Source organism: Falco cherrug, chromosome 12 (assembly GCF_023634085.1).
Source record: "Falco cherrug isolate bFalChe1 chromosome 12, bFalChe1.pri, whole genome shotgun sequence".
Lineage (NCBI taxonomy): Eukaryota > Metazoa > Chordata > Aves > Falconiformes > Falconidae > Falco > Falco cherrug.
In genome coordinates, this window is record NC_073708.1 from 13,922,052 (window position 1) to 13,936,204 (window position 14,153).

General features: G+C 36.7%; 1 protein-coding gene across 4 annotated transcripts in view; it reads left to right on the forward strand.

The window, feature by feature from the left end:
• CDC14A (cell division cycle 14A) overlaps positions 1–14,153 on the forward strand; it is a 67,053-nt gene that overhangs the window by 9,472 nt on the left and 43,428 nt on the right. For all 4 annotated transcript variants that reach the window (XM_055724240.1, XM_055724238.1, XM_055724241.1 and 1 more), the window contains exons 3-4: positions 4,149–4,224; positions 12,150–12,242. In XM_055724240.1, the coding sequence (XP_055580215.1) occupies positions 4,183–4,224; positions 12,150–12,242 (135 nt within the window). In that variant the 5' untranslated portion in view covers positions 4,149–4,182. The remainder of the gene's footprint in view (positions 1–4,148; positions 4,225–12,149; positions 12,243–14,153) is intronic.

Consider the following 14,153-nt stretch of genomic DNA (forward strand, 5'->3'; position numbering starts at 1 on the left):
ACTTTAGCATTCAGAAGAGGTGCCCAACGCTTGAGCTGACTGGTGGCACATTCACATGGCATCCCATGGAACTGCAGTCAGGACAACTTAAGCTGCTGTCCTAAAGAATTGTGGGCTGTTTCTTTTGCTAGTGAATTCCCTGGAAGAATGTACAGTAGCGGCTTGCATGACAGTAAACCAATGAGCTTTTCATGGGCTGGCCTTTTTAGGTGGATGACTGTTCCTGTGATAGAATACAGCAAATACTTCAGATGTTATGCTATAAAATGGATAGGAAGGAGTGGTTCTAGGAGTCTAGTCTAAGGAGAATACAGATACAAGAAACGTATGTCACTGCTTCCAGGTAGCATTATGATAGTATTTTTGAAGTAGAGTATTTAAATATTCATGTAGTACGTTCTGAGGTTTTGCTGCTTCTTAGTTTGAGAAGCATAAGGATAGCAAGTTTCCATGGGATGAGGGGGAAGAATAATTTGAGCTATCATCTAAGTACTTGATTAAAACAAAATATAATTAAATGTAGATTAATACCATACTTGCCTTCTGTTCCTCATATCTGGTTCCCACCTCCATTGTAAATGACTGTCGCTCTTAATTGGCTTAAGCATCAGAGGCATCCTGATTTCTTTTTATGTATAAATGCTTATTAAAAAATCTAGATACAAAGAAAGTCTTTTACCTGTAAAAGAAATGGAAATAAAATAATACTGGGTAGTTTGTTATCAGTGACTATCATATAGGACTTTTATTTTTTAATCAATTTTTGACAGATAAAGTTCTTTATTCAGATGATGACTTGGTGTATCTGTTTTTCCCAGTTTCCCATCTTACTTACATTTAACTCTGTCAAAATTCTGTTCTGAAGAAGAAAATCCTCTGGGTGAGTCAGGATCAAGCGTCTCCTAATTCAAGTACAAAAATGGCCTGTTATACTAGAAGTAATGAGGGTGCATAAGATTAAACCCTCTGTTTAGACACGTCAGGAACTGTATTTTTTTGGAAGGATGTAGATTGAGGAAGGATTTTGTAGATCAGTTTGAGTTGAATACAGAGCTTTGCATTATCTTTCAGAGAGGTCTTTGATTTGGAGGTTTGTAAAGGAGTTGTTTCACTTGGTCCATCAAAAAAGGGCATTCAAGTTTGTTCCAGTTTGGAGGTATGAAGTGCAGAAAGCTTAAAATTGTACCTTTAACAAATAACCTTTCTCCCTGGCATACCAGTGAAGTTCATGGCTGTTTTATACTGCCTACGTGGTATTATGTAAATAATTTGAGAATTGCCAGTGTTTGGTATATGGGTAAAAATGCTGGTGCAACAGTGACCAAAAGTGCCTTTCCTTAATGATTGTGTTTGGATTCTGAGAAATCTCTTGTTTCTTCAGCATAAACAAACAGTGGTAGCACCAGAGTCTTAAACACAGATATTTCTTCTTTGGTGCCCTGTGTTGAGAAGCATAGAATACTTAAGGATAATAAATGATGGAGAAATAGTCAGTCTAAGGTTGTAACATCTGTAGCTTGGTGGCTGAGAGAATCTGAATAGTTTTATTTTGCCAAAATATAATTACTTCAGGGATAGACTCAAATGTATCTTATCCTTATCACCACCAAAACTGTATTTTGTTGTGGATAAATTGATTAGTAAATTAATTTTCATGTGCTTTTCCTACACTTCTGTATGAGTTTTATCACATGGAAAAGTAGAAGTAGGTATATGACTTCATATTGATTACTTATAGCAAATGAATAGTAATAAAAGCTTACTATCCTAAAGTGTGGCTGTAGTTCTTCAGTGCTTTAGATGAACTATAGATTGAGTTATATCTTTGAGCTGAGCAAAGTAGCTTTGCTCACACCGGTTTAAAAGAAGTATTCTGTATTTTAGTAACTATCATATTCCATGCCTTTTTCACGATACTTTTAAAAGTATATTTCACAAAATCTTAAAATCATAAATTCTACTCTTCCATCATATATTTAAATTAAAGAATACTCTAAAGTTAATGGAACAAGATAGGGTTGGGGTTCTGATTTAGAGAAAGTGTTAGTGCAGCAGAATGGGAAGATCGTGTTAGTAAGCCTTGTATTTAGCTTTTTCTAAGAAGCTACATTCACTCTAGTGTTATTAGAGCTCCAGTTTTATTTTACATAACTCATACTTGTCCTTCTTAGAACAATTTTCTTTATTTAATCTCTGTTAAAAACTGTACAGAGGGTTTTGTTTTAAAAAAACCCTGTAATTGATAACTATATCTGGTAGACTTTACTAAGAACAAATGAGGAATTCTGAAGTTAAACCATGCTTTACTGCCACTGCAATTTCCCCTTGACTGTGTTAACTTTTTTGCAACCTACAAATGAAGTCCTAATATTTGGGCAGCTTAGTCTTTGACCCAGCTAATGAGCTTCTATAACTGAGCATTATGTCATAATACTCTGTACCGAAGGGTGGAACTGAATCTTAACAAACACATTGTTACTTGATATTGTAAAATAGATGATACTGGAATAGCATTGGTATGGCAGGCAAGCTACTCATCCTAGACAGTGATCAAAGTAATAGAACTCTCTCTTTTTTTGCACTAGGCTTAGCCTTTTGTTTGAGAGAATGTGGGAAGATGTTAATAAAGGTATACGCTCCAAAAAGATAGGGTGCTCCTACTTTGTTGTTATGACCACTTAGAATAGCAGAATGGCTGAAGCTGGAAGGCACCTCTGGAGGTAGTCTAGTCAACTCCCAGGCTCAAAGCAAGGTCAACAAGAGCCTTGTAGAACTGGGTTGTGACTTCACAGGCTGAGCAACTTTTTCCCAGTGTTTGTCTGCCCTTGCTGTAAAGGTTTTCTTCTTACGTTTAACTGGAATGTAATAAATTTTCCTGGGAAATAAACCATAGGGAAGAAAGCTTGAAAGATACTACCACCTATTCTATCATCTGATTTCAGTAAGCTTTTGCTCCTTCAAAACCCAGAAGTACTAGAATGTAATTACATCTTTCTTTTGTCTTTCCCCAAATAACATGTTCAGATGCTGGTGGCCTGTTTTGTCAATAGGCAAGAAGTGTCCTGTTTCTTTTGATAAAAGACTTAAAGCAGAGCAGGTTAAAACAGTTTAAGTTATAGTCCTTTCTCACTGTTATTTATAATGTGTGCATCAACAAATTTTCATAGTCTTTCAAGATAAAGACCTCTATATGTAAAAAGAAAAAGCACTGGAGGAAGCTTGCAACTTAAATTCTGAGCAATTTCACACAATGGGTGGGGAAGGAGAAAGTGCTAGAAGGTGTCATTTATGTTGCTTTCATAAAGGCTGCTATTATTTGTAAAGATACCTATATGAAGGATTACCCAGGAAAAGCACTATGTATCCCAAGCAGGAACTTATTTTATTGCCCAATAATTTTCCTATACAGACTACTGCTACTAGCTCTTATCCTAAGGGCAGTGATTGCTGCTTCAAAGGTAACGTGAACGTTTAAGAAGACTAGGAGAGAAACAAGAACAGTCAGAAGATATGAAATAAATAATAAATTGAAAGAACAGCCTAGCAACAGGAGTATTGGGAGGGACAATGACGAACAGACGTAACTGTATATAAAGTGAATATGTAATATGTAATCACTGGAATCATGGAGGATTGGATAAAAAGAAATAAGCTTAAATTTCAGACAGATCAACATTGGACATTGTTAAATAGAATTTCTTATGGGTAGTAAAATTTATTTAGCATATTCTTCGTAGTGTCTGATGATATATTCTCATCTTAAGCGGTTGTAGAATCTTTCTCTAGGATGGCATCAGTGTGGCTTAAAGGGGAGTAGATCGTATCTTGAAGTTCTTAACTCTGTGGTTTGACCAAAACCAGACTGGATATGGTGGAATGAAGAAAAAATTCTGTAGTTAATGTGTGTATATAGTGGAAAAGTAGTTATTGGAGCATTTCAAACTGAAGCTACAATTACTTTCAAGTTAACTGTTACTATCATCCTCTGAAGTGAATTCATAAAGGGCTTATTTATTGCATGATATATATTGGCTACTTGGTATCTCCCAACAATTACTGATTTGTAGCATGAACTATCAACAGCATGCATGTTGGAAGTTGCTTAGCTCTTGTATAAATATTTTCGTTTGTTGTTCTTTTTCTCCTAGTTTCTATGGAGATTTTGGACCTCTAAATTTGGCAATGTTATACAGATACTGCTGTAAACTAAATAAGAAATTAAAGGTAAGCTTTATTTAAAAAGTGTTCCTATATTTTTTGGTTTGACATTCAACTAAAATGTATTATCCAGTTTGAAAGTGGTTATTAGGTGCTCATTATCTAGATGGTTAGTACTAAGCTTTAAGGTTATTCTTTGATCTGAATCTTTTCCTTTTGAAGAATGGAAAAAATGAATGTGCTCTTACTGTTGCTTAGCAGGTGAGGCACTGAATGATGTGTTCATTTCTTTTAATAACGTTACAGTTGCAGGAAAACAGTAACAAAACCTACTCTGGATGTTTCATGGGTTTGCAGATAATGAAGTGGGTATGCTAGTATGAATAACTGAAAAAACAGATATTAAAAAAACCAACCAAACAAAAAATCCTACGCACATGAACAAGAACATGGGTCCTGAAACCACACTACTTAAACTAAATCATACTCGGAACAGGTAAAGTTTCTAAATCAGTTTAATAAAATGCTGCTTATAAGAAGTGTTATGGAAATATTTTTACACATATAAAAATGGGTCCTTTTTCTGTCTTACTTGTAGAACTCTTACTCCCCATCATTTAATTCATAGAAGCTTTCTTATTTTCTTGCTTCCATATAATGATCGTTGAATCAAGGCAATTTTGAGTTGCCTTACACTAGAGAGAAAATTTTGGTATCTTCTCAGGATATCAAAGTAGCTTTTTGTTCTGACTGAAGTGTTGATCCTTTATAAAGTTGGCTAGAATTGTAAATGCAGCAGTTAATTCTGAAGATCATCGTGAAGATCACCCTGTCTGAATTTTGTTCTAACAACTGTCCTCTTGTAAAACCACAAGCCTCATGTGGGTTGACACTGGCCAGAAACAAAACGCCTGGCAGCTGCTTGCTCGCTCCCACCCCAACCCTGGTGTGGGACAGAGGAGAGAATCAGAAGAGCAAAACAAAAAAAAAAACCTTGTGGGTTGAGACAAAGTCAGTTTAGGTGGAGGAATAAGAAATGGGGAGAGATGGGGGGGGCAACAAAACAAGTGATGCAAAAGCAGTCACTTAACACCTCCCACCAGTAGATCAATGCCCAGGAAGTTTCTGAGTGATTGCTAATTTGGAGAGACTGCTCCTCAGTTTTATTGCTGAGCGTGATGTTATACGGTACGGAATATCCCTCTGGTCAGTTTGGGTCAGCTCTGCTGGCTATGTGCCCTCCCAGCATCTTGCCCACCGCAGCCTGCTTGCTGTGGGGCAGAGTGAGAAGCGGAAGGCCCCGGTGCTTGCCATTGGGCAGTAGCTGAAACACCAGTGTGTTATCAACACCGTTTTAGTCACAAACCTAAAACACAGTGTCATGCAGGTTGCTACAGAGGAGACCAAACTCCATCCCAGCCAGACACTGTACACTCAGCATATAGCTGTAGAGTAATTTAACCTGGTCCCCAAATGCCTGTGAGAATGATGTGTATGTATAGAAAATTTATTGTCTGCAAGAAATGAAACATCTTTTAATTCCAGCATACTAATTAACTTCACTCGTATGCAAACAGCAAGGAGATCCTGCATTAAATATTTCGGAGCTAAAATTTTTGTAATATAAAATATTAGACCTGTTACTGACAGAAGGGGAAAATGGGATAACAGATGTGATAACACTGTCCACTGTTAAGAGGATTCCTGTATCAAAAATGACATGGTTTAAGACTGTTTGCATCAATGAAACCATTATGCAAGTTGATTCATGCTGTTATTTTCAGGGGCGTGTCGACTTAGTCTTTAAGAGGAGGTTCTGCAAACTGAGGCGTTTGTAGAGTTGCTTTAATCTTTTTGCAAAAAAAAAAGTGCTTCCAGTGAAAATTTAAATTGCTTCACGATACATAAAGTTATAAATAATAAACTCTATTTCTGATTCTGAATGTTTATGTTCATATTGGGAAAATGTTGAATTTGCTATTTCTATGTTAACACTAAATAGAGCTTATAAGTAAGTTATCACTATTTTCCAGTGCTATTGCCCCATTCAAACACATGACCAATGATGCTCACTCACTAGAAGTCTATTTCTTTTTTAACCTTAATTCCATAGGTTGTGACCTTCTATTTGAGTCCTTAAAGACTGTGGAATGTTTGCTCTGTGAAGCGGTTTCTCCAGAGAAGAAGCAATAATAAACCTGCTATTTTAACTTTCACTGTGCCTATGAGAACTAAAGAGATTAGTTCTGGTTTTTTCCAGATTCAAATAGATACTGTGATCAGTTTGAGACCTGAATATAGTCTCATGTATTGCTGTTGAAGTGCACCTTCATGCTTTTATAGCTGAACTAGAATGCCTTCAAACTGGACCCTAGGTACCAAGAGTTTCACCCAGAAAATAAGATGACAACTAATAAATACCTCAGGGCTTTGTGTTCGGGGTTTTTTTGGGGGGTTGGTGTGGTTTGTTTTTTAAAGGATTCAGTATTAAACAGGAGCTTCTTTCCAATTCTTATTCTTATGTTAAGACAATGACCAGCACTGAATGAGGCAAGTTGCTCATCATACATGGCTTGTAATAATGACATAAAAATTGTATATTATAATGGAAAAAATACGCAAAGGAACTAAATTGAAACTGAATTGAACTCAAACATTTGCAGGGTTGATTTAGCAAACTGTGGTGTCACTTTAATGTACCCTTTATATTTTTTTGAAAAAAGCAGATGCACTTGCAGGGCTAGGTGAAGAGTACAGATGATCAGGAACAGGACAGAAATATCCTGCAGATCAGCTGTGGTCTCAGCTGGGAGGAGGTGCTGTTTGGTGCTGCTACCTTACTAGAGGCTAATTCCAAATAGGTTAAACTACGGGTGCATAATAGAGAAGAGTAACTTGATCGTGCAACCACTTGAAAGTAATATCTGAAATCAGACAGCTAGAGCTTGGACTACCACCAGCGTGGTATAGAAACTTGCACATGAATAGATTCCAGTCTGGCTGACTGGCACTACCCCTGAGGTAGGCTAGTACCTACTCTTCTAATAGTTAAAATATATACCAGACGCTGTCCTGACTTCTGCAGTGGGTAAGTAGGCGTGTAACACTAAATCCCAGGGCTGAGGCATGCATCTGATGTGTACCGTAGACCTAGCTACAAAAGACTGCTGCCTAGCTTCACTAATTGAGAGTTATGTATTCACGGTTTCTACCCTTCTGCCCTTCATCTTCTCATGTCTGTCCCTCACAAGTGTCCCTGAGCGGATTCTTGAAGCCCGAATTAGTGTAAGACAGAAGTTCATGACCTGTGACTTACCTGCCAGCAAGGCGGTGATGCAGTGAGCAGCCAAGTGTGGTAATTCTCACGTGGCACCAGGGGGACATGTAGGCAGCCTGTGATCAGTGTTTAGAGATGGGAAGTGCAGAGTAGCTCTAACGTGGGGAAAGAGTTCTGCTGGGCGGTCTGCTTTAGCATACCTGTGCATGAAGGGTAACCGTGCCCTGTGACCAGCAGCAGGAAAATAGGAGGTAAAAGGCACTGCAGATCACAGTTCTCTGGAAATCCAGCCTCTGCTGTGGGAGGGTTGTTGCTGCCATACTGCAGCACTTTTGGGACTCTGAGGCAATCATGGTGCTTAAGCCCAGATGACTTCTGCCATGACTTGATTATATGCCTGCTTGGGTATGCGCTTTGTGTACTTTCTCACAAAAAAAGTCTTTAAAAAAAGTGTGGCACATAAAAAAATTCACAATATGTGGTAGTTCTTGTGTGGATATGGTGTCTCAAAAGGAATTTAAGACTTAGGCTTTTAGTAAATTTAAAACTTCAACAGGAGAAATGGGAGTATAAGATGTCATTAAAGGAAATAAACCCCACAAACTTCCCCTCCAAGTCTATCGGCTCTATCTATTTCTGTTTTGGGAGAGGAATTGGACATGGAGGCTGTTTTCTGCTTTCCTCTCTCCTTTCTTGGGGACAGGTGGGGAAGGAGAAAGGTACCAGTTTGAAATGTGCTAATGGCAGACCAACATTTTAAACTATTGTAAGTTTATACTGACTGTAAAAACAGTGAGTCGTTTTGTTTTGAAGAGCTGAAGACTTTATTCAGATACTTACTTGCTGAGAAAGTTGGAAGTAAAGTCCTGGTTATGCTTTACATGAAAACCTGTCTGTCCTTGTTATGTTTGTGATGTTTTGACTGCTGATTGCTATAGAGATGATCTTGACTAGCCAAGTCAACAGCAAGAAAAATGCTTGGCTCTGCTATCTCCCTACTTTTTCTTTGAATTCTGTTTGGGGAAAAAATGCTTGACTAAGTAACTGTGATTAATTTATGAAAGAAATAGGGTTTTTTCTATTTAAATAAGTCTGATATATTAAGAACTGCTTTAAAAAAACCTGTATTTTATGTGTGTATTGTCTTTTACAATCATAGTAAATTCAGAAGCAGGGGTAATCAGAGAGGAGGGAACATTGCTGAGATAAATGATGCAAGTATGGAAGATCAAAGGCAAGAGGGAAGGGCTTATGAACTATGAGGTTAACATTTCTGGAATGCTAACTGTATTGCTGCTGAATCTCAGAGGGGTTTGGTTTATTTTTGTTTTAATATAAACAAACTGCTGGGCATACACATGGAACCATAATAATTGCAAACATCTCCTTTAGGACAGCTTAGATTCTGAGGCAGCATTGCATGTACATGTTTTAGTACATTTTCTCTGAATAGTTTCCCAGCCTTGTATTCCCTGCTATTTGTATGTACTTATTACATAAATATAAATGTATATCTATGTAAAAAAATAGTGTTTGCATTGATCCAGGCTTATTAAACACATTGTAATTTCTTGCTCAAACAATGCAAGTATATTAAACCATATCTAGTAAATAAAATGCTGTCAAATAATCTGGTGATTCTGAAGAGATGTCAATCTGGTAATTGCCCACAGTGGCACCTTGTAAGCCTGTCACCAATTTCTATGCAAGTAAAACTCTCATGAGGTCTTCAAGAAACAAGAACAGATCTATATTTTTTTTTTTTTTTTTTAAAGTATAACCTTCCAGTGAAAATAATGTGTTCTGGAACCCTTTCATACACCCAATGAATTAGTTTTATCACCTCAAACAAAACTTGCCACAGTTTTCATGTAACCTCTGCTCTTAGTTCAAAAGATTGTGTTGGAGTTCATTCCTCTGGGATATATCTTGACAGGTACTGTTGTGTTATGTTGTTACATTTTTGTCTTCTAATGATGTGTGAAACTGCTAAAATTTTCTTAATGGTGAAGAAAAATATATTTAGTGCTTTGTAGTGTTTGCCTTAGTTTTGTTTTAGAAAACAACTATCTTAAAATGTTATATCTAACTACAGCTGTTCTATGGACAGCCTGTATTGAAAAATTCCTTGTTGAAGCGTTTTTCGTTCTTCATGAGTTGGCAGTATCTAAGGGAATTAAAGCCCTAATCCTTTCAGGTGGAGCTCTAAAAAGTCACCTTAAAGAACTGTCATTTAACACTTGTTATTGTTGAACATAGCCAAAGGAATAGACCTAGCTTATTACACATGGTGAGAAAAATGAATATTTTCTTAAATAGATCATTTAGCTTAGTATTGATATTGAAAGGATACTGAGTTGAGAATTTGTGTGTTAAGGTTAACAGAGACATTGCATTGACACTTCAACAAACACTGTAAAACTTGACTTTCTGTATCTCATATGCAAATAAAAACAGTAACTTGTTTTATAGGCTTCTGAAAAGTAAAATCCTGATGCAGTTTTCTTATGGTGCTATGCTATAAGCTGCTAATACAAATTTTCAATTTTGTGTTAAAGCTTTAGTTGGAATTCAAAAATTTAAATATTTCATATAGCAGTATGGCTCATGAGGATTAAAACCTTACATTTCAGAAATGAAACGGTTTTGAATGGATTATTGAGAATGAAAAATTATATATTACTTTCATTTAAATGTTCTGGGAACTTTAAGGTGAGCTTTCACTTTTTGGCTACTTCAGTTACAAAAGCATCTCAAAATTGGAATGACTTGACATAACTACATGAGTAAAAGAAAATTTCTGTAAAATAAAAAAAGAAATATGGTCTTATTACAAAGAACTTCTAGTTAGCAGAATGTCTTTTTTGCAGTTTAAAATAGCATTTCAGGTGAAGTGTAAACTGTTGCAAAGAACTTCACTTTAAAATAAGTAGTAGTCAACAAGTTATAATTGAAGTTCTGTCACTGTTGCATAACTGCTGTAATCTTATCCCACCTACACAACATGGGTGGAATTGTAGTTAGAGAACACTAAAATTAAAAAATTGAGGAGGGGGAAGAAAGGAGAGTTCTTAAAATACTGGGATTCATTTTGTCAAATTTTAATAATAATTGAATGCTTCACTAATTAAATAACTACTTGTGCTTTATATGTTTGCATATACACTGAGAGATGTTGCTGCTGGTCTCAAGATAAAACCTCTTCCAATCAACATCAACCAGCTCTCTTGGGAATACAGTCCTATTTAGACATACTCAGTAGCTTTAACTCTCACTCCTTCCACCTATGGAAGTTTTGGGTGTTAAGACCAGATTGGAATGTACAGTTAGAACTACTGTTAAAGGTGCTGGGTTTTTTAGGTTTTTTTTGGGTGGGTGGGTGGGCAGGGGGCACGTGTGGGGAGAAAGGTAAGAAGCACGCTGTGATAAATACATCAGTTTTCTCCTGGTTTGTTTGTGTGGTGTTTTTTGCTTTTTTTTTGTTTTTTTCAAAATTTGATTCTATGGTTAAAGCTGTCCTAAAATTTGCAACAAGATTTAAGATGATAGTTGACGTTTACAGATTTCTGCAAGTGAAATACAGTTGGCACTACTTAAATAAATAAAATACAGTTCCGCAGTGATTACCCCACAGGTGTCATCAGTACCAAGAGGAGGAAAAGAAAGTAAATTAAACTTGTCAGATTGGAGTTAAAAGCTGACACTGGGTAACAGCAACACTAGTATAAAGGTAGTTTATAAAATACGCAACCTCTAAAAGTAGAAGTGCACTTCAAATATTCAGAAGCAGAATCCAGTATTTTTGTTGATGGCTTCCTCAAAACTGTAATACTACTGTAGAAATCTGTCAGGAAAAGCATGTGTGATAGTGTCTAGAATATAATGAAAGTGTAGCAATTCATGAAAAAAAAAGCAGTAACTGTCCAACTTGCCATTGTTGACAAATCACCAAAGTGATGATTTTATTTGTCTCTGGCTTCGGATAGCTTTGCTGCAGTTTGTTCTTGTTCTTTTCTGGTGCTTGTTGATCTTGTTTTCAATGGAAGTTTTGTCTAAAGGATTCTCACAGAGGCTTCTTTTCTTCTTGAAGAAAAAAGAACTGCGAGTGTTACTAGTTTTGTCTCTGTCTAGCCCTTTTTTTCAGTCTTTTCACTTGTGCAGTCATTTGTGTGGTGGTTTTTTTTTAGTGAGTTCTTGCTGTTGAAGCTTTCTAAAGGTGTCTGTCACACCATTTTTAGGTAGTACAGATTGAAGAGTGGTGTTAAACTTATAAAATGCCTGTGAGATTGATTGCTTCATTTTTTCTTTTGTCTTTTCCACAGAATTATGTGCTAAAGAGATTTAATGTTTAGAAGGGTGTTTTAGTCTGAAAATCTCAATGTCTTTAATCAGTGTTCATAAGTTACTGTTTCAAATATTTAAACTTGGAAGAAAAGTTCCAGGTTTTTATGGAACATTTTGGTTCAGCTGCACTTCACAGGATATTTTCACGAAGCTAACCAAGAGATCTGCCCTGATACAGTGCCTGTTTCCCTGTACTTTTATTTATAATGTAAGAAGATTGTTCATGTTATCAGTAATTTTTTCTTCTTTAATTTTAAGAATCTCCCTCAGAATTTTTTCTGACTTCTTTTCAGTTTTGGAAAAGTGACTTTTTAAAGTATTTTTAAAGTGTATTCTTCTCTTAGTAAATATGTTGTCATTTTTTTAACAGTATTTCAGTCTATCAAGAAAGAAGATAGTGTACTATACCAGTTTTGACCAGCGGAAACGAGCAAATGCGGCGTTTTTAATAGGTGCATATGCTGTAAGTATTATCACATGGATACTTCTAAAATTCTTTGAGACATCTGCTATGCATAAAGTAGCATCTCAAGGGATGGTCCTTTAGGGAGGTAGGCAGATTGGCATTTGATTCTTCTCTAAGCTCTCTTTGAGAATTGCTATATGAATTTTACGGAAGCCTTGTCTTGGACACTTAACTCCATTTACTACACAGAGAGTGGTTTTGGTAGATCATGTGCTTGTTTCCACAGGAAAATATTTTCTTGAATGTCAAAACTGCAGACCACAAACCTGCCTCTAAACTTTGTTGTGTCAGGATCAATTGCTGCTCATGGCAGTAGTGAGATTCATAGTGGGGAGGAGAAAGCTTTTTCTCACAGCCTTGAAGTTACTAGACCAGAGGCATAGTGATTAATGGATGGATTTCTTTTTGCAGTTAATTTTTATAGCCTACCAAGAATAATGGAAAAATTGAGGTATTTTAGCCTTCTAATATTACAGATAATATGCAATACACAGGGCTATCTTAGTTACACAAACCTAATTTGATATGACATCATGTAAGTTTGGATAGTTCCAAGCAGATACTTGCACAGCTACTTGTGTGTCTTCATAGCAGTGTAGCTCAGACTTCAATTTCGGCTTTCTGCTCTACTGTCTGGAATTGGAGCACACTTGTAGAAAAAAGTGTCTTTGCAATAGCTTGTTTTACACTGATGAATGTTGGAAATAACAAGCTGCTGGTCCTGAGCTGACATCCACATGGTCAGCTGAGTTCTGGAAGTCTGTTAAGTCAGGCTTTATACTGTGTGAAACCTGGTGTATTTCTTTCAGGTTTGAGCTCAGGCTGAAAGCAGGCTCAATAAATGAAGATGATGAAATAATTTAGGTTACAGGTTCTTGTAATGAAACAAAATGTTTTACTACAAGTATGAGGGTGCTGTGTAAATGTTCTTGAGAAAGAAGGTCTATTTGAATTTAAAGATGGAAAAAATACTTGGGATAAATTCAAATGTTAAAAATCTTTGGGTTATATTTTTAACCCTTGGGAGTAGACCTGATGGAACAACTCCATGGAAGGAATAGTAAGAACAAATGAGTTAGAATGTTCTAAATTTGTTAATGGTTTTGACCATACAAGGTTATATTTAATAATGCCAGAATTAATTTCCAATTCTGTGGCTTATGTTCTGTTTAAGGAGCCTCCAAATTTGATAGGCTATCTTTCTAAGCTTTACTGTCCCTTCAGTTCCAGAATGTGTCCAAACTGTAGTACCTTCAGTAATGATTCCCACACTAAGTCTGTGAAGAAACTTCAGTCATTCCATTTAGACTGCTTTTTGTTTTCTGCTTGCACCATATCTCTGGTTCTCTGTCTAAAAAGATTAACTTCATGCTCTCAAGTTGGTCTAATTAAGCCTGTAGCTAGAGAACACTCATTTAGCACATACGTAGATTACAGCACCTAATTGCTTTCACTGGATTGCCCGTGTCTGATCTTGCCCTCATCTTCCAGTATATCCTAGAATCCTTGGAAAGGGTAGGATGTTGGCATTTTGAAGGGGATGAGATGATCAAAAAATGGTTTGGGTTGGAAGGGTTCCAACCCCCCTGCCATGGGCAGGGACACCTTCCACTAGACCAGGTTGCTCAAAGCCCATCCAGCCTGGCCTTGAGCGCTGCCAGGGATGGGACATCACAGCTTCTCTGGGCAACTGTGCCAGTGTCTCACTGCCCTCACAGTAAAGAATTTCTTCTTAATAGCTAACCTAAGTCCTACCCTCTTTCAACTTAGGAACATCGCCCCTTGTCCTGTTGCTACAGGCCTTACTAAAAAGTCTGTCCCCATTATCTTTTTAGTCATATAACAAGGACCAGACAAGGGGAATATCTAAACTAAGTGGTTTTCTGTGGGTAAGGGGTTAAAAGGCCC